Below are 24717 nucleotides of genomic sequence, written 5' to 3' on the forward strand. Positions count from 1 at the left end.
AGGACTGGCCCCTGATTTCAGGTGCCAAAGCCCAACATTGAGAAGTGTTTGACTTCACACAGCTGTGTGAAGTCAATGGGGATTTTAGGTACTTAGCATCTCTGAAAATGAGGCCCAAGGTCTCAGGTTGGGCACCTCAAAAAACAGAGGCACCCAAAGTCAACTGGCTACTTCTGGACATGGTGACCCTCATCTTCCCCTCTGTCAAATGGGGGTAATAAGTATTATTTACCTGCCTCACAGTGTTTTATGAGGATTAACCAGCTAATGATGGAGGGCTGGCTTAACTAGTTCTGGGTAAGGTGAGTGGAAAAGGTCTGAGGGAATCCCAACAAATGGTTGTACAGTGCTTTGAAAACACAAGTTGAGATGCTCAGGGAATCAATCAACAGACCAGATTAACACAGAACTCTCTCAACCTGGTAAATAAAGGGAGATTCTTTTATACAGATTCATTGTTTATTGCATGTTAGACATTGAGAGACATTCTGACCCCCCCTCTTGGGCTTTATGGTAGTTACTGAGCTGTGTAATATGGCTACTTGGAACATCACAAGAGCGGTCACTAGAAATCAGATCCTTCTCATTTAGCTGAAGCGATAAGGGCCAGCACTTCTAGAGAAAGGTCAGAGTTCTTTCTCTGCTGTCTGGAGGATTGTGTGATAAGCCCCTTCCACCTGAAGGAAAGGGGAATCTCAATTAGCTTCTAGCAGCAGGGGGTCTACAACTGTTGTCTAGTTCTGATGCTATCCAGTAGAAGACAGTGGAGGACACACACTAACCAGCTATTTCTTGTTTGTATTATCTTGGCACCTAGGAGCTTCAGGTGTGGATCAGGACCCCATTGTACTAGGTGCTGTATAAACAGTAGAGACAGTTACTTACACACCCCCTTTGTAAATCAAAGCTGGTCCTCAAGAAGCTAGGATTCGCTGCCTTTCAATTTCACATGGAACTAACCAACCCTCATTACCTAGGATTTCAGAGCACCCCCATACTGCACAGCAGGGGCATTCAGAGCTGCGCTGAGGGGAACTAAGATTCCCTGCTGCTAAAATAGAGCCTGCAAGCTCCTACCACTTATGCTAAAGGAGGCTCCTGGGTAGGTGTTAGCAGTATGGGCACTATGACACTATGAAGCACTTCTGCTTTAATCCCGTAGGGGGCAGCACCACCACCAACTCGTTGCAGTAGGAAAGGCAAACTTTGCAGGAAGCTATAACGAGGATATTTGGGCTGCGTATTTGGGGCTATAACGAGGATATTTGGGCTGGGTGCTGAAAGATACGCAAGGCTCGTTCCTGGTATGATTAAGGTACCCTGTATGTACCCTGGCAGGGGGTCGCCATCATGTGCCACACAAATTTACAACCCACTTACGGATGGGGTTAGAGGTGTGACGGGGGCTGTAAAACACCCCCCTGCCTCCGGCTGTCAAAATCCTCCAGCCCAGAAGCGCCTGCTGCCTCTTGCCCGGGGAGGGCAGTTCCCTGGCACCGGGCAGCTTAGCTGGTGCCCACCCTGCAGTGCTTAATTAGTACTGAAAGAGGTGGCGGGGCTCAAGCAATTAGGGGTGCCAGGGCTGGGAACTGCCAAGCCCAGAGGGGCCGGGGCTAGGGACTGCCAGGGTTTGGCACCAGCCCTGCCGCCTCGATCCCACCGCCCTCCACCCAGCGCGGCGCCCCCAGGTCTTTGCAGGGCTGGGGGGGGCCAGGGCGGCATGCGGGGGGGGGGGCCGGGCGCCGCTGTTGCCCCGGGGCTGAGCGCCTGGTTCTCTCAGATCCGGTTTGTTTCGTTTTCGTTTCCCGGAAGGATCCGAGCCGCGGCCACACACGGCTGTGTCTGCGCTCGCGGGCGGGGGACCGGGCAGCCCGGGGCGGAGGGAAGGGATCGCTGCTCCCCCGCTGGCTGCGTGGGGGGGAGCGGGGGGGAGCCTGCTCCGGGAGCAGCGGGAGCGGAGCCCCCCGGGGCCGGAGCTGCACCTTCCACCTCCACCTGGAATGCAGGTAAGAGCTGAGCCCCATCGCTGCTGCCCCAGCCACCCACCTCCCACTGCACCCCCCCCCCCACCCTGCAGCCTTCCTCCCCCCTGTCCCCCCCAAGCACCCTCCCCGGCTTCCTTCCCGACCCCATCCCCTCAAACAGCCCTGCTAAGTCACCCCCCTGCCCAGCAATCTTCCCCCCTTCAAACACTTCCAGCAACCTTCCTCATGCACCCACACATCCCGCGCTATAGGTCTCTGCCCCCTCACTATAGCTCCCCCCCCTCAAATCCCCAAGCTCTCCTAGCCCCCCTACTCTGCCCCTTCCCCCCCGCCAGACACCGGCAAGCTTGTGAGGCTTCAGATCTTCTTGAAACTTTCTGATCCTCCTTGCTTTGTGTAAGCCTGTAATTAACGAACACTGGAATTCCCCTTCCTTCCTTCCTTCGGGACAGTTCATAAGGGGAAGGAGGCGAAGCGGGCTAGTTCAGTATATAGAGGGTGGACCAATACACTAGCATTTTGCAGAGAAGACTAATTTTTTTTTTTTTGGATACCTCCCCCATAATTTTACAAATTTAACCTTGAAAGGAGGTCACCTTAACTTAGAGCTGCTGGAATACTCTAGGATTTAGGTTTTGTTTCCAGGTAAGTTTTATGAAGTTTTTAAGTCTGCAGCAAGCCTCCATAGACCCCCCTGCCCCAAAGAGAACCCATGAGAACTAAGGAAATGAAATAGCCTCAAACACTCTAAAAAGGAGAAAATAAATGGGATAATAATTAAGGCTGCTTTTCTGGTCTCCCAAGAATACCTGCAAACTGGCAGAATTTTGACCACCTGGATTTTTTTTTTTTTTTCTTTTCTAAAGGGTAAATCTAGCTGCAATATAGTTGAGCTAGGGGAGAGAAAAACCCGAAGTTGGAAAGTGTCTTTCCAGAAGAGAAACACATAATTTACCCTGCTAACCTTTCACTTTTATTTTTCCTGTAGCCTGTTGCTTAGAATGAATCTGAAACATGCCTCATGTTGCTGTAAAAAGTGTTAAAAAGTTCATGCTGGATTGTTTCCTAGTAAATTAAGTTTAAAAAACCCAAAACAGATACAATACTACCGCTAATAAAGCTAACTAGACCTGCTGAAAGAAGAAGTGCAGAGATTTTGGAAAGATCTAACTAATCATTAAACCAGTTTCGGAAGGCTTTCTTCCTTTTGGACACAGTTAACACTAGACATTAAAGACATTGTCCACATGAAGTAGGGGACTTCCTAGTTTCATAATACACAACCACTCCATAAATGGAAATAGTGCATCTCCTACTGCAGTTATAAATTGTTGCTCAAATGTAATGACATGGCTACCTTGGGATGTTATGAAGACCAGGAGAGATCATAGAAGATTAGGATTGGAAGAGACCTCAGGAGGTCGTTTAGTCCAACCCCCTGCTCAAAGCAGGATCAACACCAACTAAATCATCCCAGCCAGGGCTTTGTCAAACTGCGCCTTAAAAACTTCTAAGGATGGAGATTCCACCACCTCCCTAGGCAACCCATTCTAGTGCCTCACCACCTTTGAATATCCAAGCTAGACCACTGCAACTTGAGACCATTAGTGCTTGTTCTGTCATCCGCCACCACTGAGAACAGCTGAACTCCATCCTCACTGGAACCCCCCCTTCAGGTAGTTGAAGGCTGCTATCAAATCCCCCCTCTCTTCTGAAGACTAAACAAGCCCAATTCCCTCAGCCTCTCCTCGTAAGTCATGTGCTCAGGCCCCCGATCATTTTTGTTGCCCTCTGCTGGCCTGTCTCTAATTTGTCCACATCCCTTCTGTAGTGGGGGGCCCAAAACTGGATGCAGAACTCCAGATGTGGCCTCACCAGTGCCAGATAGAGGGGAATAATCACTTCCCTCCATCTGCTGGCAATGCTCCTACTAACGTAGCCCAATATGCTGTTAGCTTTCTTGGCAACAAGGGCACACTACTGACTCATATCCAGCTTCTTGTCCACTGTAACCCCTAGGTCCTTTTCTGCAGAACTGCTGCTTAGGCAGTTGGTCCCCAGCCTGTAGCAGTGCATGGGATTCTTCTGTCCCAAGTGCAGGACTTTGCACTTGTCCTTGCTGAACCTCAGATTTCTTTTGGCCCAATCCTCCAATTTGCCTAGATTACTCTGGACCCTATCCCTACCCTCCAGCATATCTACTTCTCCCCCCAGCTTAGTGTTATCTGCAAACTTGCTGATGGTGCAATCCATCCCATCATCCAGATCATTAACAAACATGTTGAACAAAACCAGCACCAGGACCGACTCCTGGGGCACTCTGCTTGACACCGGCTGCCAACTAGACATCGAGCTGTTGATCACTACCCATTGAGCCCGACAATCTAGCGAGCTTTCTATCCACCATCTAGTCCATTCGTCCAATCCATACTTTTTTAACTTGTTGGCAAGAATACTGTGGAAGACCATATCAAAAGCTTTGCTAAAATCAAGTTATATCACGTTCACTGCTTTCCCCATATCCAAAGAGCCAGTTATCTCAGAGAAGGCAATCAGGTTGGTCAGGCATGACTTGCCCTTGGTGAATCCATGTTGACTGTTCCTGATCACCGTTCTCTCTTCCGAGTGCTTCATTTCCTTGAGGACCTGCTCCATAATTTTTCCAGGGACTGAGGTGAGGCTGATCTGTCCATAGTTCCCTGGGTTCTCCTTCTTCCCTTTTTTAAAGATGGGCACGATATTTGCCTTTTTCCAATTGTCTGGGACCTCCCTCAATTGACACGAGTTTTCAGAGATAATGGCCAATGGCTCTGCAGTCACATCAGCCAACTCCCTCAGCACCCTCAGATGCATTAGATCTGGACCCATGGACTTGTGCATGTCCAGCTTTTCTAAATAGTCCTTAACCTGTTCTTTCATCACTGAGGGCTGCAACCTCCTTCCCATACTGTGTTGCCCCGGACAGTAGTGTGGGAGCTGAACTTGTCTGCGAATACTGAGGCAAAAAAAACATTGAGTACTTCAGCTTTTTCCACATCTGTCAATAGGTTGCCTCTCCCATTCATTAAGGGTCCCACACTTTCCCTGACTTTCTTGTTGCTAACATACCTGTAGAAAGCCTTCTTGTTACCCTTCACATCCCTTGCTACCTGCAATTCCAGTTGTGTTTTGGCCTTCCTGATTACACCCCTGCATTCTGGAGCAATATTGGTTATATTCCTCTCTAGTCATCTGTCCAAGTTTGGACTTCTTGTAAGCTAGCTTCCTTTTTGTGTTCAAGCTCACTGAAGTCTTCTCTGATAAGCCAAGCTGGTCACCTGCCATTTTTGCTATTCTTTCTGCACAATGGGATGGTTTGTTCCTGCATCCTCAATAAGGCTTCTTTAAAATACAGCCAGCTTTCCTGGACTCCTTTCCCGCTCATTCGCCTCCCAGGGGATCCTGCCCATCAGTTCCCTAAGGGAGTCAACATCTGCTTTTCTGAAGTCCAGGGTCCGTATTTTGCTATTCTCCTTTCTTCCTTTTTTGAGGATCCTGAACTCAACCATCTCATGGTCACGGCTGCCAAGGTTGCCACCCACTTCTACTTCCCCTACCCATTCTTCCCTGTTTGTAAGCAGCTGGTCAAGAGGAGAATGGCCCTGTACATGTAGATTAGAATATTCACATTGCCAGTAGCCCCTCCCATGAATCCTCCATTCATTCTGGCTGAGACCAGGTTCACATCTTTGGCCTCAACTAGAGTGAGGCATACTGATTGTGTGAAGGAACTGTATGCGGCTGAGGATCTTTGCTTTAGAGTCTGAATGTTCCTTGGTGGCTTGGAAAGGCGAGAAAAGTGTATGCCTTGATTTGGGGCTACACAATTTGATTGTCTTCACACCTAATTTTTGGAGGTGCTGAGCACCCACAACTCCAAATGAAGTCACTGGGAACTGCAAGGGTGCGGCACCTCCACCAACCAGGCCCAAGCTGGACTCCCAGAAATTAAGGTGTCCAGAATCAGTGGCTGGTTTAGAAAATTTGGCTAAACCTTTTTGCACGGTGGGTACTAAAGTTCCCAAGGAGTGAAATCTTTTCCAGTGTAAAGTCAGCTCAGCGATTGGTCAGAACCACATTACTGGGATTCAGAGGGGGAGGGGGAAGACTACTTCCTTGCACATTTCACAATATAAATTGGATTGGATGCAGAACACTGCTGATTCTTGCTGACATAGCATTATAAAAGTGTAGGGCTGGAAGGGACCTCTTGAGGTCAAGTAATCCAGCCCCCTGTGCTGAGTCAGGACCAGGTATACCTGGATCATCCCTGACAGGTGCTGGATTCCACAACCCCCTTGGAAGTCTAATTATCCTTATAGTTAGAAAGTGTTCCCTAATAGAGAACCTAACCTTGCTGCAGAATAAGCCCATTACTCCTCATGCTACTTTCTATGGACATGGAGAACAACTGATCAGTCCTCTTAACAGTCTTCAAATAGGTGAAGACCTGTTATCAGGTTCCCCTCTGCCCCCTCCTTTTCTCAAGGCCAAAGATGCTCAGTAACCTTTTCTCATAGGTCAAGTTTCCTAAACCTCTGGACCCTCTCCAATTTGTCCACATCTTGAAGTGTGGCACCCAGAACTGGACATGATATTCCAGCTGAGATCTCACCAGTGCCAAACAGAGCAGGACAATTATCTCCACTGTCTTACATACGCCATAACACACCTGAGAAGTGTATCAGCCTTTATTGCCACCGTACCACATTTTTGACTTGTATTCAATTTGTGATCCCCTGTAACCTAGCTGGTCAACCCCAATTTTGGGATTGTGCATTTGATTTTCCCTTACTCAGTGGAGTACTTTGCACTTGAATTTCATATGGTTGATTTCAGACTGGTTCCCCAGTTTGTCAAGATTGCTTTGAATTCTAATCCTCTCCTCTAAAGGGTTAGCAACGCCTCCCAGCTTGGTGTCATCTGCGGATTATTTTATGCATGCTCTAGACTCCATTATCCAAGTCATTAATTAATGACCAGTAGACCAGGACAGACCTCTGCAGTGCCCCACCGAGAGTAATTATCAGGTCCCTCCAGTTTGACAGCAAACTACTATCTAGAGTATGGTCTTTCAACCAGTTTTGCACCCACTTTAAAATAAGTTCATCTAGATGACATTTCCCCTAGTTTGCTTATGAAGAGGCCATGTGAGACTGTCAAAAGCATTACTAAAGATCAGGATCTCAGGTCTACAGCTTTGCCCCTATCCACTAGGCTAATAAAACATGTTCTGGATTAACATGAGTGACAGACTGGGTTTGGGATGGTATTTCCCCCAAGAGCAAACTGGCAGGGACCTTCTGCATGCCCCCTCACCACCACCTTCAGCACTGAACAAGGATTATTCATTAGAATCGGGTGTGTATACCCCATATAATCAATTCCCAGTGAATATAGAGGGCACTCCAACAGCAGATGGATGGTCTTGGAGTGATGGTGTTAATCTGGACTTGTGGAGAATAGGGTTTAATTCCAGGCTCTGCCACAGCCCCCCTGTGGGACCTTGGGGAAAGTCAGTCAGTGGGAGTTGGTGCTACTTTTGAGGATCTGGGCCTTAGTCTGGCAGTGTGTGAGTTCCCCCATCTAAGTGGGGGTAGCCCTACCTCAGTGGATGTTGGAAGGATAAACCCATTAAAGAATGTGAGGTGCTTGAACACTATGGTAATTAGGGCCATAGAAGGCTAGGAACTGCCATTTACGTTGAAGTCGATGAGGGAGGTAGAGGGAATACAAATATATGGCTGCCATCACCGTGGTATCCTGAGCATCTCAGTGTCACTAACACAATCTTCAAACACCCCAGTGTGATAGGGAAATACTAGCTCTGGGTTTTTTTTGAGGCACAAGGTAGATTAAGTGACCTGCTTAAAATCTCTCAAGCTGCCTGCTGCGGGGCTAGGAATTGAATTTGGGCCGGCACCCTATCCACGAGACCATCTTTCCTAGATGTAGGCACAAAGATATAGCTCCTTCCATCCCACAGATCAATTCCTCCATCTCTGGAGCGTGAGCATGGTGTGCTTAAGAAGAATTAGAGAGCCAATGTTAAAGTTTAGGGAGAAGTTAGGGAAAGGGTGCAATTGCCCAAGTGACTTTTGGTCAGTACATCAGGGTTAAAAATCCTTCCCTAGCTTGCCCTTGCAGCAAGCGAGGGGGAATCTGACCACCAGACAGTTAGCACTTCTGCTGTGTGTTCTTGGATGTAAGATGGCACTTCCAGGAACACAGCACTAATTCAGGCCTGACTCAGAGGAGAGTACCCTAAACTGAATCAGCACTGGTTCCTGCAGTGGATTTTCCCTGATGGTATCCCCTCCACCTACCAACCAGACTCAAGTTTGCTGAGCTTTTGAGGATACCTGCATTAAACAGAATAATGCTACTGTTTGAGACAGCTTAAACAAACAACCCCATGCTTGGGCACAGCAGTGGGGTACTTACGGTTGCGGCTGTTCTTTTTCAGTTGATGTGTTAACCTCTCTCCCCCAGGGTGAAGTGACAGTCAGTTCTTCTGGGAGCCCTGTAACAGCAGCTTCCTTACCACTGCAATCACAGTCCAGGTGTGCAGCCTTCTCGCAGCCAATCAGTGAAGGCGAAATCTTCAAATTACCAGGCAGGCTCAGTGAGTAGATGTTTGTAATGGCCTACAAATTAACGTTACTGAGGAGGTATTTTATAAAGCACGGTGCAAAAGCAACAGCCCACTAGCCTAATTTGACTTCTGGATCTTCATTACTGTACTGAAGACCTCGACCACTGGAGCTAAAGGAGTAACTCCATTAACAAATAGCACTAGTAGGTGGTTATGCTCCAGCTGACCAGTCACCAGAAGGGGGAATAGTACACACTGTGCTCATGTTGGTTTCACAAACATTAATTAGTTACCTTAGAAGTGGTTAAGTCATCTTCATTTCACAAATGGGGAAACTGAGGCACAGAACAGTGAAGTGACTTTTCCCAAGAAATGGGACTCGTAAGTCAGTTCCTGCTGCCTTGATTTCCTTCCTCACACCCCTACATCTCGGACCTTCCCAGGATCCAGGCTTGCAAACTCCATGTTACCTTTTACATGCCTGAGTATGGGGACAAAGGGGAGTAACACTGACCAGAGGGTGACATGAACTCTGAAGTAGGCACCCTTTCTTACAGTCTGTACAGAACCTAGCATAATGGGACCAGGATCTCAGCTGGAGCTATAGGTTCAATGGTCATGTAAATAAGTTGGGCTAATGCCAGTCCCTGCTCTCACTGGGGTGTGAGGATGCAGTAATGGCTGTCGAGTGCTTTGGGATGAGATAGTACTAGTTATACTCAGAGGCTGGGAGTTTCAAACAGGCCTAAGAATTAGGCACACAACTCCTATTGTAACTGTGCAAATAACTCTAGTCCTCTGAGAATCCCAGCTAGTGACGTTAGGAGTAAGTGGATGATACCAGAGACAAACTTTACACGTCAACCTCATCTGTATTGTATTTTCTTTCTCAGGGGTTTTGTTCTGATTTATTGTAATCAGAAAGTGGTTCCTTTAGAATGGAAGTTTGATGCTGAACAAGACCAGTGTCCCATCCCACCCCTGGTCTAGACTGGGGCTTTATTTCAGAGATTGTTCTGGCTTGGTTTCAGGAATCCAGCCCTCACTGTGGAGCAAGGACGATGTGATTCACTGGCTAAGATGGGCCGAGAAAGAATATTCACTCCGGCAAACGGATGAAAACAAGTTTGAACTGAACGGAAAAGCCCTTTGCATTCTCACCAAGGAGGATTTCAGATACAGGGCTCCTAGTTCAGGTCAGAGGAAACAATAGTATTTTGTAATGCTGCTGTACAATGCAGTCCACAGGATAGGGCACTGGGTTGGGATTCCGGAAAAACCTGGCTTCAGTTCACCCCTCCGCCACTGACCTGCTGCGTGACCCAGGGCAAGTCATTTCCCCACTCACCTGTTGTCTGATGAGACCGTCAATCCTTCAGGGGAGGGATAGTCTCACAGTGTCTGTACAGCCCCTAGTACCATGGCACCCATCTCTATTTGGGGCCTCTTGGGAATGCAGGTAAGGACAGTAACAAAGTATCAAAATCCTGCCCAGTCTTTTTTGGATGCCCTGAGGAAAGGGGTGGGGGGGGGGTGGGGGGGGGGGGGGAGTATCCCTACACCATGCCTTCCTCACCCATCTATCTAGGGTATAACTAGGCAGGGTTACAGGAATTGCCAAATTAGATTAGACCAGTGGTCCATAGAGTCCAGTTTTCTGCCTCTGGCAGCGTCCCATATGGAATGCTTCAGAGACAGGGGCAAGAACACTGCAATGGGGAACCTGCTTATGGAGAAGGTTTCTTCCTGAGCCGTCTGTAGAGATTGGCATATGCCCTGACGTAAGAGAGATATATACCCTCATGCTGTCTAAAATAACTCCGGATGTTCTCATTCATACGAATGTCCAGTCCTGTTTTGAACCCTGCCTTGTGTTCTCACACACTGTCAAGCTGTCCTGCTGTGGCTTAAGAACAGGAGTACCAAGGGCAGCCTGTTAAGAACCAGGCCCCCCATCCCGGTTTTGAATTTGAGAGTTAGATTTCACCGGCCAGTCAAGTGTAAGCATCACATGTGCTAGAACAGCTTCAACATGGAAAGACAGACAGTCCCCTTGGTTTTGCCCATCTTCTTTTGCCACCCAGGTAGGCATACCTTTGCAATAGATGATTCCTTACACCAAGAATCGCAGCAGTATTCAGATTACTCCCAGAGGACTGGGGAAAGTGGCTGGATCTCTACTGTATTTTCTCTCAGGGGTTTTGTTTGGATTTATTGTAATGTTAAGTGGTTCCTTTAGCATGGAGTACAGTTGAGATCCAGCCACTTTCCCCAGGTCAATGGCACTTCAGAACTCACAGCAAAGACCATGCTTGCACCCAGTCCTAGAATAAACTATCTAAAGACTTACTAACTAGGAAAAGGAAGTAAGAGTTATTTACAAGGTTAAGCAGGTGAACATACACACAAATGAGTTCCAATCTTAAGATCCTAAAGGCAATAGAAGTTTCTATAATAAGCAAGCTCAATGTGTCCTTTAGGGCTCTTGTTTAGGTCTGGAAAATGTTGCCCCTTATACAGTGTTCAAGCAGCATAGAAATCATTTCCTCCTAGTTAGGGGTTTTTATTTCCTTCTCCCTTGTGCTCTGAGCTGCAAACTCAGCGGAGGGAGGAATTCACTTGCATGACTCATCTTCATGGGGGTGGGCAGGGGAAGAGTAAACAACAAAGTCTTTTGTCCTCTTTAATGTTCCACTATAGTTCATCTGGTGTTGCTGGGCCTTCCTTAGGGCTTGTCTGCACTGGCACTTTACAGTTCTGCAACTTTCTCGCTCGGGGTGGAAAAAACCACCCCCCTGAGTGCAGCAAGTTTCAGCGCTGGTAGCTACGCCCCTGGTGGAGGTGGGGTTTTTGTGTTTTGTTTTTTTCAGAGCGCCGGGAGAGCTCTTTCCCAGTGCTGCGCCATGACCACACAAGCCGCATTAAAGCACTGCCGTGGCTTTATTGACCAGGATAGTCCTGCCCTTATGGACCAGGACATAATCTGTTGGAGACCAGCATTTCACACTAGTTAATGTCCCTCTCCAGTCTGATTTACAGAGTTACAGAGATGTACAATACAAATGCTTGAATATTACCTTACCCTATGGGATACAGAGGTTATAAGTGAAATGAATGCATGCAGCAACTCACAAGCATTCCATAAACACTTTTTATAATGTAATACCTATTTTAAATAATGCTAACACAGAAAAATACACAGCTGAACTCAGTCAGTGTTTAGTTGGGATATGGGGACTTTGCATGAGCTGGCACCTGATCTGCCAGCATCACTCAGGCCATACATAGTTCCCCTGAAGGTTCAATTAGGTATAGTAAGTTTCCTTTACTGAACTGCTGTGTAAAGTTGTAATGCCCTGTTAACAGCTGCTGTGTTCCACCCCAGAGGTGAAAGTAAGCCGGTACACCCTGGTATGGCACACTGTACTGGGGCAACCTGGCTTCCCCAGGGGGCAATTTAAAGGGCCTGGGGGTCTCAGCAGTGGCTGGAGCCCCAGGCCCTTTAAATTGCCTCCAGAGCCCCGCTGCTGGAGCCCTGGGGTAGTGGCTGCAGCGCTCCGGCGGCTATTTAAAGGGCCCGGGGCTCCCCTGCTTCTACCACCCCGGGTCTTTAAATAGCCGCCAGAGCCCCGCCGCCACTACTCCAGGGCTCCAGCGGCTAATAATTTAATGCCTATTAGGTATTAGGAAGAGGAGGAGAGGGGCAGCACTTACCTTACAGGGTGGGCTGGGGCTGGCTCTGACCCCCTCAGCCCCGCCCCAGGCCCTGCCCCTTCCAGGGGCCAGAGCTGGCCCCAGCATACTGGTAAGTCATTGGACTTACTTTCACCCCTGGTTCCACCCCAGAGGTGGCTGCAGTTTCAGTGGAGGGGGAAGTGACCCTTTGTAATTTGTCTGTTAAAAGTTTGAGGTCCTTTGGGGTGCAAGGTGCTATGTAAGCATGGGATACTCCTGTCAAGAAACACACAAGCATGGAGGGAACAGGTGGTGGACTGCTTGAATTCTGCTACTGCACATGGAGAAGCCTCCATAATTATTGGCCTTACGGTAGCACCAAAAGCTCACACCCAGCTCAGAGCCGGTGTGCCTAGTGCATTGTACCTGCACATAGTAAGAGACGGTCCCTGTCCCAAAGAGATTACAGTGTAATGAAACAGGACTGACAAAGGCATCAGCCCCATTTTGCAGAGGGGGAACTAAGGCAGAGAGTCAGCAGGTGACTTGTCCAAGGATACTGTCTAGAAGATCTGAGACTATGGTGAAATTCTGTGCCCTTTGTTTGACCTCCTGTGTAACATGATGTGCTGGTAGCCCCTTCTGGCCTTAAAAATCTATGTATTTATGGAATCCGAGTCCCACTCTAGTGCCTTATCTACAAGACACTTTCACAAGAGTCCTGTAAACCATGATGGACTGGGCAGCAGTTAGAGATCACATGACAGCGGAGGATGTGTGTTAGCTTTCCATGTCCGTTTCACTGCGCAGGGTACCCCTGGCCCAGGCAGACTGCTGTGATTAAACACATTTCAGACCCTACTAATCCAGATGCACCCAATTGTCTTTCCTTTCCCCACAGGTGATGTTTTGTATGAGTTACTCCAGTACATTAAGACCCAGAGAAGAGCCCTGGTGTGCAGCCCTTTATTTAATTCACCCTTTAGGGAGGCAAAACACATGCAGATCCAGAGCCATCCGGAAGGTACCGTCTCTCTTTAGGAGCCTTCAGTGGGTGTGGGAGGTGGGGGTGGGGTTAGTTAAGGAAACAAACCTGTCAGCGCTCTTTTTTACATTTCTGTCTGAGGGAGGCAAGGCCTAGTGGGCTGAGCACAGGAGTGGGGCCAGGGAGTCCCCAGTTCTAATCCCAGCTCTGACAGACTGCAGTCTTCAGCAGGTCACTGGGGGGTGACAGTTTCAGCCGTGGCCTCTAATTCCGAATTGCCTCAGGTTTTGGAAGCCCAGCTTTTAGATGCCTTATGTGAAGTTTTGTCCTAGCCTGATCGGACATTCTTCACCTTCCCTTCCTGGCTTCCTCCGCTGACTCACTATCTACCCTCCTCCTAGCCAGTGGCTCCCTACCACCACCTCAATGCCCTTTCAGTTCCCTGCTGCTTCCTTCTGCAACAGTTCCCCTCCCTTAGGATGTCCCAATAGACTCCATTCTCCACTTGCATGCAGTGATGTCAGTATTACACTAGCATCAGTGACAGGAGAACCTTGTCCATCATCCACCTGGAGCAGACACGGGGCATGGACTTTGGCCAGAGTCCATCCTAGCCAGTCTGTGCTCTGTATCATACTGGTAAATTGTTCTCATAGGGTCTTCCTGGAAATACTGTAACAAGGATGCTTTGGATTTCCTTGCAGGTGTGAACTGTGAGTTAGAAGTTTCCCCAGCTGCGGTCCCTTCATTGTCAACGAGCTGCCTGAGCCATGTAGGACAGCCCAAGTCTCCTAACAAAGCTTCCTGTAGAGTGGAGCCACTTAACCTCTCTCATCACAGCCCAGAAGTCAGCTACAGGGCAGAGATCATCTGTTCTTTTCCCAATACATCGCCAGCTCCAGTCGATGGAAAAATTGCAGGTGAGTATTAATTTTTAAAGCCTCATGCCTGTGTCAGACAGGTCAGATTGGCCCTCAGGCAGTGAAAGCCGCGCTGCCTGAAAAATGAAACTCCTGGAGATGTAAACAAGTTTCCACCCAACAAGGGGCACACAAGAGGTTTCACTGGGAAATCTAGGTCTATGCTTCCAAACTCAGTGGCGAGTCTGGCCCTGAAGCATCTTTGTCTACCGTTGATGATCTGCAAAATATGCCTTGGTGTCCAGTGAGAGCAGCCAAATTAGAGCTGCCAGGACGACTTGAGGCTATCACCATTACTGTATACAGTTAGAGACGGGTCCTGTTAGGTGTCCTTGCCCACAGAGCATGACATTCAGTCTAAAAACCTTTGTCATACTAAAGACAAAAACAAAAGAAGGATCTCTTGGAGAGATCAGTGTGTGGGGCTCATTTGCCTCATGCTGCCCTACTCAGAGACCAGAAGTGACAGCCGTATTTATCCAGTGCCAGAACCTCTGGTTTTAAGACCATGAGCCTTTACTGCCAGTATTAAAAGAACCAGTTCTGTTAGCCAAGTTAGCAGGTTCAAGCTCTGGACGTGACCCAGCCACCACTGGAAAGGGACAGAGTGCTACACAGCGTGTGGGGGTTATACAGTCTCCCTGGCCGGGGAGGCTTGTCCCATGCTTCTGAGTTCCAGAGCAATGAGTCTGTGCCTCAATTTCCCTATCTGTAAAATGTGGATAATAAGAACTACCACCTTTGTCAAGTGCTTTGAGATTATTAAAAAAGGACTATATAAGAGGGGGGTATTTATTAATAAACAGTCTGCTGATTGGTTTTAGATTGTGTGGACACTTCCTAGCTTAAAACGGTCAATGTTTTCTTCTCTGTTAACACACAGACTGCAGGTTACTCTGGGATTATGTTTATCAGCTCCTCTCTGACAGCCGGTACGAGCCATACATCAAATGGGAAGATAAAGAAGCCAAGATTTTCCGGGTTGTTGATCCTAATGGTCTTGCCAGGCTCTGGGGAAATCATAAGGCAAGTCTGGCTGAGAAGAAGTTGGTCATTCCTTAACTCTCAAGTACCAGGTCTTACCTGTCTCCATTTTAAAGGGGAAGTGCCTCACCTCCTTTCAGAGCCTGATCCTCTGGGGTGCTTTGCACTGAAATGCCTTTTATTCTTACAGAACCGGGTGAACATGACTTATGAGAAGATGTCGAGAGCTTTAAGACATTACTACAAACTCAACATCATCAAAAAGGAACCGGGACAGAAGCTGTTATTTAGGTCGGGGGGTTCAAGCTTTTTCTTTCTGAGCCCCCCCCAACATGCTATAAAAACTCCAAGGCCCACCTCTGCCACGACTGGTTTTCTGCAGATAAGAGCCAGGGCCAGCCTTAGGGGGTAGCAAGCAGGGCAACTGCCCAGGGCCCCACGCCACAGGGGGCCTGCAAAAGTTACATTCCTGAGGCTTTGGCTTCAGCCCCATGTAGTGGGGGTTTGGCTTTCTACCCTGAACCCCAGCAAGTCTAAGGCTGGCCCTGCTTGGTGGACCCTCTGAAACCTCCTTGTGGTCCCCCATGGGGCCCCAGACCCCTGGTTGAGAACCACCGATTTAGGGGACATAAGTCAGACAGCTAAAATGACTCTGTAAAGAGAGATGTTACCAGTGAATGGGAAAATGGCTTAGCTGCCTTCATCCATTCTGTGAGACGAAGCAGCGCTCAGTGCATTAGGTCTAAAGCTTCCCCAAAAATGTTAGAGCCAAATTCTCATCTCAGTTGCACTGGACAGGCATCAGTGTAATTACTCTGGAGTAAATGGGATTGCTCTAGATTGACGCTGCTGTTAACTGAAATCAGAACCTGGCCAAAGCCTGACTTCCACCCTTATGCACACCCAGTTCCCACTAAAGCTGCCCACATGTTTCCAAGAGCAGAAGTTGGGCTTCAGCTTGAGTTAAACACAGGGGGTGGTTTTGGTTTCGCAAAGCTTCAGCTGTGAGCTTTTTTCTGCAAAGCCAAAAATCTAGGTCCTGTTTTGCCCAAAACACAGGAAGTTGAAGGGCTGGGCTCAGAGGTTCTGATTTTGATCCCTAGACTAGTCTCATGGCCCAATCCTGCCAGAGGCTGAGCTCCCTCAACTCCTGGTGAAGAGATGAGGGCAATGAGCATCTTGCAGAATCAGGCACCAGGTAAGGTGCCCAGCATCTTCTGAGAGCTTCTCCATGCCCTGATCTCCAAGGGCCTGATCCAGAGCCCACTGAATTCACCACAAAGGCTCCCATTGACTTCAGTGGGCTCTGGATCAGGCCCCTCGAGCTCATTGGGAATTTTGGCTGCCCCCCATCCAGTGATATCAATTCCAAAAAGTGTTTTTTATTCCAGATTTCTGAAGAGTCATGGAGAGATACTACATGACAAATCAAACAAACTAGAGCAGCTGGAGCGTGAGGAGCAGGAAGGACTGGATTTTAAGGAGGACACGCTGGAGGTCTCACCCTAGGAAGTCTGCAGCATGGGTCTCATGTGGGACCGTGCTGTGCTATAGACAAGCTTTGATGCCACTGAAGAAATCAGGATGCCTTGTGCCCCGACACAAGAGGCCAACTTTTTCTGACTGGGCTGCAAGTTAAGGGCTTCAATACATATTCTAGTCAAATACTACGCCATCCAGGGACCATTAGCAGCAAGGGTCATGCACAGAAATGGTTCTCCAGGCCTGTGTAACCTGAGATCAATCTGTGGGCTGGCCTTTGGCTTGGTTGTTCTCTTCATAGGTACTCTTTGTTTTATTTTTAAATGATCAAATTTGGTACCTTATGGACAATGCTCATTCTTTGAGTTTCAAAATGGCTCGGTTTCTTGAGGGCTCTCAAATCAACAGGACCTCCCTGTTCAGCAAAGCACTATAAGCAAACGCTTGAGTGCTTTCATTAATAGGGATGATCTTAAGTGCTTGCCTGAATCAAGGTCTTTGTCCCTGATGCGGCAACAGACTGGCATGCATGTCTAACTTTAAGTGTGCGATAGTCCCATTGACTTCACTAAAGCTTCTCACATGCTTAAAGTTGGACGGGCATACCTTGCCGACTCAGGGCTCAAGTGAAGATTTGTGTAGACTGAAGGGGTTCATTAAGCTGCATATTTAATTAATTTCACTCTATTAATACTACATTATTAGCAGGCCATGAAACAATGTGACAATACAGGAATGAACAACAATAGAAACACTTGAGAATTACAGATCGGCTAGCTGTTTCACTGACATAAGTGAGAAGAATCAGGCTTGATAACTGCAGGAGGATTCAGAGCCACATGCTGCAAAAGCTGAGGGGGTATTTGGAACTGGGGTTTTGATCTGGCACATTTAAGAAGTGGGCCAGCCATAAACTTCAGATTTGGACCAGAACTTCCCAAGTGTTGGGGGATTGGAATCTGAGTTTTTGGTTTGTTGTTTCTCTTAAAATAATGGGCCAGATCCTCACCTGCTGTAAATTAATTGCCATAGGTCCAGTGGCGTGATGCTGATTTATGCTACCTGAGCATTTGGCCCAAAGTGTTTTTACACAGTCTGGCAGCAAGAGAGATGTTCTCATGTTATCAAGTATCAGAGAGGTAGCAGTGTTAGTCTGGATCTGTAAAAGCAGCAAAGAATCCTGTGGCACCTTGTAGACTAACAGACGTATTGGAGCATAAGCTTTCGTGGGTGAATACCCACTTCTTCAGATGCATGCATTCTTCAGAAGCATGTTCTCATGTTAGACGTCCATGCAATTAACTCCAACATTACCCTGCAGTATTTGTGACAAGACACTGCAACTCTGCATTAAGAGCCTGGAAGTGAAATTGACTAATCTGATCCCAGCATCCAAGATGAGTCATATGCAGAACCTAAACAAACAGCAAAAGCCAATTTAGGTTTTACAAGTTCATTCCTTTTTAATAATCTCAGGTGTGATTAGTAACACAGGTGTGTGCGGTTTTTAAGAGGACTTAATCTGACAATAGCCATTTATATTTTTAGATTTCTTCTTATTTAGGGAATAAACACCAATGATTGTCCTGCTTCTCTCCATTTATTGGTGGTGACTGAATGGTGAGAGACTGACAAATCTGCAGACTTCGCTGGGTAAACTGAGAACAGGTACAGTAGAGGCAATGACCATTTGCTGCCCCTGCCAACATCTCAACTCCAGAGGGTCTATCTGTGTTTTTAAATTAAAAGTCAGTATACAAAATAAGGTGAAATCAATGGGATCCTTGCCCTGGATTTCAGTAGCATTAAGATTAGGCGCTACATAATACAGGATCATAGAAATGTAGGGCTCGAAGGGACCTCAAGAGGTCATGTAGTTCAGCCCCCTGCACTGATGCAGGACCAAGTGAACCCAGACAGGTGTTTAGCCGGTTTTTAAACAGCCACCAATGATGGAGATTCCACCACCTCCCTAGGTAACCGGTTCAGTGCTGAAGTATCCTCATAGAAATCGTTAGAAAGCTTTTCCCAATCTCTTATTGCAGTCTCCCTTACTGAAGGAATTGGTGTATTCTGCCTGTCCTACCCTTGGTGGACATTGAGAACAATTTATCACGGTCCTCTTTACAACAACCCTTTAAATACTTGAAGGCTACCAGGTTCTCCCCCCACTTCCTCTTCTCTACGTGCCCAGTTCTTTCAACCTTTCCTCACAGGTCATGTTTTCTAAACCTCTGATCATCTTTGTTGTTCTCCAGGACACTGTTCCACCTTTAGGAGAGGGTACGTGGCCTAGTGGTTAAAGGAAAGACTCTGAAAGTCAGCATTGCTGGGTTCAGTTCCTGGCTCTGCCACAGACTCCATGTGACCCTGGGCAAGACTCAGTTTCCCCATGTGTAAAATGGGGCTAGTAAAACCCATCTCACAGGGGTATGGTGAGGATCCTGCAAACACCTATGCATGTGAATAACTTTATGCATGCATGCAGCATTGAACTCAGTGTGCCAATAGACATATGCTGATTTACACTAGCTGGGGAGGTGACCCACTGTTTGTAAAGTTACTCATGTGACTAAGTGTTACTGGATCAGGGTTTACCCTTAAGCTTCACATCTGTGCTGGGGGGCAGCACAAGGGCCACACACCACCAATAAGTCCCATCTTGAGGCTTGTAAAATGCCCAGAGATCCTGTAGACAAAAGGCCATGAAGAAAATGCAAAGTACCATCATGTATTCACCAACCTGTGCAAGAGCTTGCAAAGCAGTCCAACACACTAACATGATGCACCTGCCTGCAGGAGAAGACAAGAACAATCCCCCTCCCTCCATCTGTGTTTTTATAACCTTCTCCCTGAGGCAATGAGAGTGGTTTTCATTTGATCAGTTTATTTTTAAAAAAAAGAAAGGATTCAAATGAATGCCCCACAAATTGGCATGCACATGCTCGGCTAATGAAATGCCTTTCAGAAGAAGTGTGTAAATCATGATGGCTCTTCCAAGATAACTGTGCAGCTTGTGAAGATATTTCCTGAGAGTGAGGTTTGGAGGGATGGAAAATGGGATGCTGGAGAGATGGCTTGTAAGTTTCAGCCAGTTCTTCCTTCCTCTTTGGACAATAAAATCAAGGGGGAGGGGTTTGTATATTGAGAAGTCAATTTCTGTGGTTGCAGCAAGATGCCTGAATAAAACCCTGTGTTGCACACTTTTTATGTTGCACTACTGGTAGACACACCCAGGGCCCAATCCTCCATTGGGATTGACACTAATGCAAATGCTACTGTATCAGAAAGTCAGCCCTGTGGAGTAGATTGCTGCAGTGTGTAGGGGGAGTCTCTGGTGACACAGACTCCTGTGTAGCCCTGCTACCTGTGGCCAGTGTAGGTGGTGTGACTGGGGAGAAAGTCCTGGCTGGGATCTCCCTGCACCCTGAAGAACCCGGCTGTGGTATCAACCCACTGGTGACTAGCATAAGAGAAGCAGTAAAGGATGGGGGTGGAACACCTTTACACACCCCACTCCTAACCGGTAGCCAATAGTCCAGAGGATGCTCAGAAACTCTAGTGATGTGTAGTATAAATGCAGAATGATCTGCTAAATTCTAGAACTATGTGGAGTGTATCCCCCCCAACATACATGTACCAGCAGCTGCATTGCACATTGCTGGGGAGATAAACAGCCAGCGGCCCTGCAGCTGTAAATTGGCGTAGCGCCATTCCAGCTAATTTACACTGGTTGAGAATCTGTCCCTAAAGGTGCAATTCCTTCTCTTGCTCACTCTGGTGTAAATCAAGGCTGACTCCAATGAAGTCAGCAGAATTTCACCCAGGTAAAACTGATGTAAACTAAAATTAGAATCAGGCTGAACCACTTTAGGGAAAAGAATTAAAATTCCAGTCACACTTGAAATTCCCATTTTCTTCACTGACAATGGTCCCTCTGTTGACCTTTAAACTTTGGTTGGCTGCAAAATTTATTGCCTGAACCCCGAAGACTTGGCACTCAGAAGGTTGACATACAGCTAACACGACCTCAGATACTGATTCTAAGAGTCCAGATCTCTGGGCTGTATTTTAATGTCAACATGATATGTGCTTTTCCACCCAGCATGTGCCATGTAGCAGCATGACCAGACACGTTCTCCATAAATGCTGGTGGGAAAGTTTCACTTCCACAAAATTAGTGTCTCAAACAATGAGAGAGTTCTAAACAAATCCCTGGAGCCATCTGGTAGCAAGAGAAGGAAATGAAAGACCAGATCCTCAGCTAGGGTACATCAGCATAGTGCCCTAGGCTTCAATTTACACCACCTGAGGATCTAGCAGGAACTCTCCCAACAGAGGAGAGAGGAGCATTGGAGAGGAGCAGAGGCGAGAGAGCCACCCCACACCCCCCAGATCCAAGTAGCCCAGAATTTTGGGTCCAGTGCTTTGTAACTTGCAATCTGGGAAATGAAATTCACATATCAGCACAGGGCCTGGGCGTTACAGGCACGCTCAGGTTTTGGGCTGCTCCTCTGGGCAGGGGTGAATTTCATCTCAGAGGGAAGTGAAAAGAGTCCCTTCTTTCTTAGGGTGAAATCCATCCCTGTGGAGAGAGCCAGTACAATGCTTGTGCTCCATTGAAGCCCCATTTTTAGGTCTCAAAGGGCACACAGGGTTTGCATGAAGGAGGATTTCATCCTCGCTCCAGGATTTAATCTCGCTCTGCTCCAGGGCCTTCCCTTTAATACAGTGCATTAGTGGTAGAAATATTTCTGAACTATGCCTTGAAAAAGGGAAGACAAAATGATCTAAAGAACTGGGAAGCTCAGGGGCCTGGGGATACCACCTTTCACTCCCAGGCTGTCCACTGGAATCCAGGCTGGCCTAATAGTGCCTAAGAGCTGGGTGGCATGGAGGAAAGGAGTTTGGCGGTCTCCAGCCAGCTCTGAGTATACAGGTGTCTGCATCATGAAACCACCCCCACCTTACTGGGTGAGGGTCTGTGGCTCATGTTATCAGACTAGATGTTCCCTTTTAGCCTAGAACCCATGAAATAATAATCACCCCTAGCTCTTACATAGCACTTCTCCACCATAGATCGCAAAGCACTTCACAAAGGAGGTAAATATTACCCTTATCTTACAGAGGGGAAACTGAGGCACGGTAAGCCAAGCAACTTGCCCAAGGTCACCCAGCAGGCCAGTGGCAGAGCAGGAAGAACCGCCACCCAGGTCCCCTGAGCCTCAGTCTAGGACTCCATTCACAAGGCCAAGGCTCAGCAGTGAATGGAACACAGAGGCTGAATCTTCGCTTTACTTTCGGCATCTTTCCACAACCATATTGAGGCCCAGTGATGGTGAGGGGATTGGACATAGGGGGTGTTGTAGCCATCAGAATTAACACAGCAGGGGAAGCCATCCCTGCCTATTGCCAAACCTGCTCTTAACACAAGCACTGCAGTGACCAATCCTACACGGTTCATGCATGCTGGAAATACACAGCTTTCTGTAACAATACAGAAAGGAGTTTCAAACCCCACCTGCAGCTTCCATAAGAGACAGTCTTTTCCTAAAGGGTGGGAATAATGATCTCTTGTGCTAGACAGCTGCTGCAGCTTCCCCCCAGATGCTAGATGCATTTAGAGGTGAGGGACTGAATCAGCGTTGGGATGAAAGGCGCTAGAGACCATATTATCCTGCAACACAGCGCTACGTTTGAGGGCTTAAGGTTTCCATATGTGAAAGTAAAATGAATTATATTGAAATTATAATTCATTAAAGAAATGCTGCTTGAAGAGTTTGTTGAAATATAGTTGCCAGGAAGAGAAACATTAAGGAGTGTGAGACAATGGGTCCTCAAACTAATTAACTTAGAGCGCCTACTGAGCTAGGAGATTGGTAAACATTAGTATGAAAATAAGATATGTATGTATATTTGTCAGTTTCTGCTTCCTTTTGTCTCCTATGTTAAATTGGCTTTGGCTTCTGTATAAATAAGTTAGCTTGAGCTTTTGCAGAGGGCTCACATATATCTGGGTGCATTGGCAAAGCACTTTGCTAATAAACAGAGTGGTCTGACAAATTCTGCGAGCCTTGAATCTGACTGACACATAGAAGGGGTCATTCTGGGACAGAGAGCTCCCTTCTTGACAAGCTGTAATGCACCGACAGCTGGCAGGGTCTGTTAAAGGCTTTTTCCACCATTCAGGGGCTAGCTACGGTCTCATCACTGCTGCTTTGTCTGACATGACCAGCTATCCAGGGCTAATACTTTTTGTAGCACTTTTGAGGTAGTAAGCCACCCAGGCCCGATATCTGCATCAGAAATAGGTACCCTAGCTAAAGGGAGAGAAGGATGCAAGACACCCATAGTAAGCTAATGGGGTCACTTAATCACTACAGGCTTAGTAACAGGGACCTCCACCTCCCAAGCACTACCTCCTGGCCTGTGTAGCTGCATGGCATCCTACCGCCATTTCCCCTCTTGGGCTCCTTAGTAACTCACAAAAGGCTTTAATGAGTCCAACAATAGCCCTTCTTGGGGATTCCTGTTTCATTTAACAAGAAGTTCAAATGAACTCAATGCATGCCTCTCCTACCTGGCATCCTCCCACAGGCACTGGTCTGCCTTGTCCAAACCTCCCGTGCTACTGCCGAAGCATGTCACCTATGTCCCTGCACCATTTCCCAGCCAGGGGCAGCCTTTCCCCCAGAAGGCCAGCTTTCCTCTTGGCTCTCTTCAGCCTTTCAAAGAAATCACTCAGCTGATCAGGACAAGCTCGTAGGGAGGAGGGTTGGGGGTGGGGTTGCTAACCCAGCCCAGGTGTGGCTGAGCTGAACTAGCCTTAAAGGGCCAGCTGACCTGAGCCAGGGCCACATTTTCACATGAGCCTACTAAATGGCAGCTGCCAAACATGCACCGGCACCATGTGTTTGTGCAACATGATTACAAGAGTGCCAATGGGAGGCACAGTGGAAGTACTGTCTAGTGGTGAGAGCAGGGGGGGTCTCTTCCTGCCCTCATGGTGAAATCACACAGAAGTTGTCACAACCTGGTGCAGTCCTGCAGTCAGGACGGACACCAGTCCATTGTGAGTGGACCCAACCACTGAATCCCATGTGCTGCTAAGCCTCCGGGGGCTGGGGAGTCACTGGTCACTCTGCTTAGCCATATGTCCCATGGGCGGACCCCAAGTCTTACACTGGTTTTGTGCAGTGGGACCCCACATTCCAGTCACATCACCTAGACCCCAGAACCAGTGCCCAGCCCTCCTGAGCCTCCCAGTTGCTTAGACACATTTCTCCCAAGCCTGCCTGGCTGGGGGAGGTCTGGTTTCCTCCTTACACCTGGCAGGGACAATGTGGACGTAAATCAAAGACCGCATCCGCTTACAAAATAAATATCCCCTCCCATCTCTCACCCACATAAACAACAAGGGAGATGGATACAATGTCTAGGGCCAGGTCCCTTGCTGGGGTTACAGCAGGGATAAATCACCAAGCTCAGCAGAGACACTGGAGGACAGGCAGGACTGCACATAGCAGGTGTTGATATGGTATGACACTGCAAGCTGCTTGTTTACTGGGCTTCTTGCACCAAAGACGACTGGACCATGCCTGACTGAGCGGGGATCAAGGATTTCCTCGCCCGTCCGGGAAAGCAGCCTCAGCCATTCATTCCTCTTTACAGCGAACGCTTTCGGGACCTACGCCGTTGTGGTGTTTATAACTAAGTGATGGGCAATGGTTTCTGGAACAGGGAATGGAATCCCATGCGTTCAGCTCCGAGGTAGCTGCTTCCTTGTAATGACCCAAAGGGGACGCCAGCCCTTCTGGAGACAGGTCCTTGTTCTGCTTGGCCGCTTTTGCATTTGCAAACAGTTGTCTTGCCTCGTAGATACCTGCAGTCCATTATCTTTTTATAGCCTGAGTGCCAAGGTTACGACTAGACTATGTGCTTTCCTGGCATACAGCAGATAAATGATCCTTTCCTTTTTAGGCAATCCCAGCCCAGGGTCATGTGGGGGCCAGACTTACCGCACAAAGTCAATGAACAGTGGGTGCGGGGAGG

General features: G+C 47.8%; 1 protein-coding gene and 1 long non-coding RNA gene across 4 annotated transcripts; one reads left to right on the top strand and one right to left on the bottom strand.

Annotated features, from left to right (window-relative positions):
- Positions 1–501: 501 nt before the first annotated feature.
- Positions 502–23355, bottom strand: LOC122463501. Its single transcript, XR_006286929.1, has 3 exons — positions 23246–23355; positions 8469–8671; positions 502–677 (listed from the first exon to the last, which is right to left on the bottom strand). It is a non-coding gene; the product is annotated as an uncharacterized LOC122463501 (long non-coding RNA).
- On the top strand, positions 1847–18251 carry ETV7 (ETS variant transcription factor 7). Of its 3 annotated transcripts, XM_037884938.2 has the most exons (8): positions 1848–2006; positions 8517–8649; positions 9651–9815; positions 13196–13318; positions 13984–14199; positions 15083–15225; positions 15374–15474; positions 16575–18251. In XM_037884938.2, the coding sequence occupies exons 1-8, from the start codon at positions 2001–2003 to the stop codon at positions 16690–16692; spliced, it is 1005 nt and encodes a 334-aa protein (XP_037740866.1). In that variant the 5' UTR covers positions 1848–2000; the 3' UTR covers positions 16693–18251. The 3 variants fall into 3 exon arrangements, with proteins under 3 accessions (XP_043389711.1, XP_037740866.1, XP_037740867.1); XM_043533776.1 differs by lacking the exon at positions 13984–14199 and having other exon boundaries at positions 1847–2006; XM_037884939.2 differs by lacking the exon at positions 13196–13318.
- Positions 23356–24717: the final 1362 nt, after the last annotated feature.

This window comes from Chelonia mydas, chromosome 21 (assembly GCF_015237465.2).
Source record: "Chelonia mydas isolate rCheMyd1 chromosome 21, rCheMyd1.pri.v2, whole genome shotgun sequence".
Classification (NCBI taxonomy): domain Eukaryota; kingdom Metazoa; phylum Chordata; order Testudines; family Cheloniidae; genus Chelonia; species Chelonia mydas.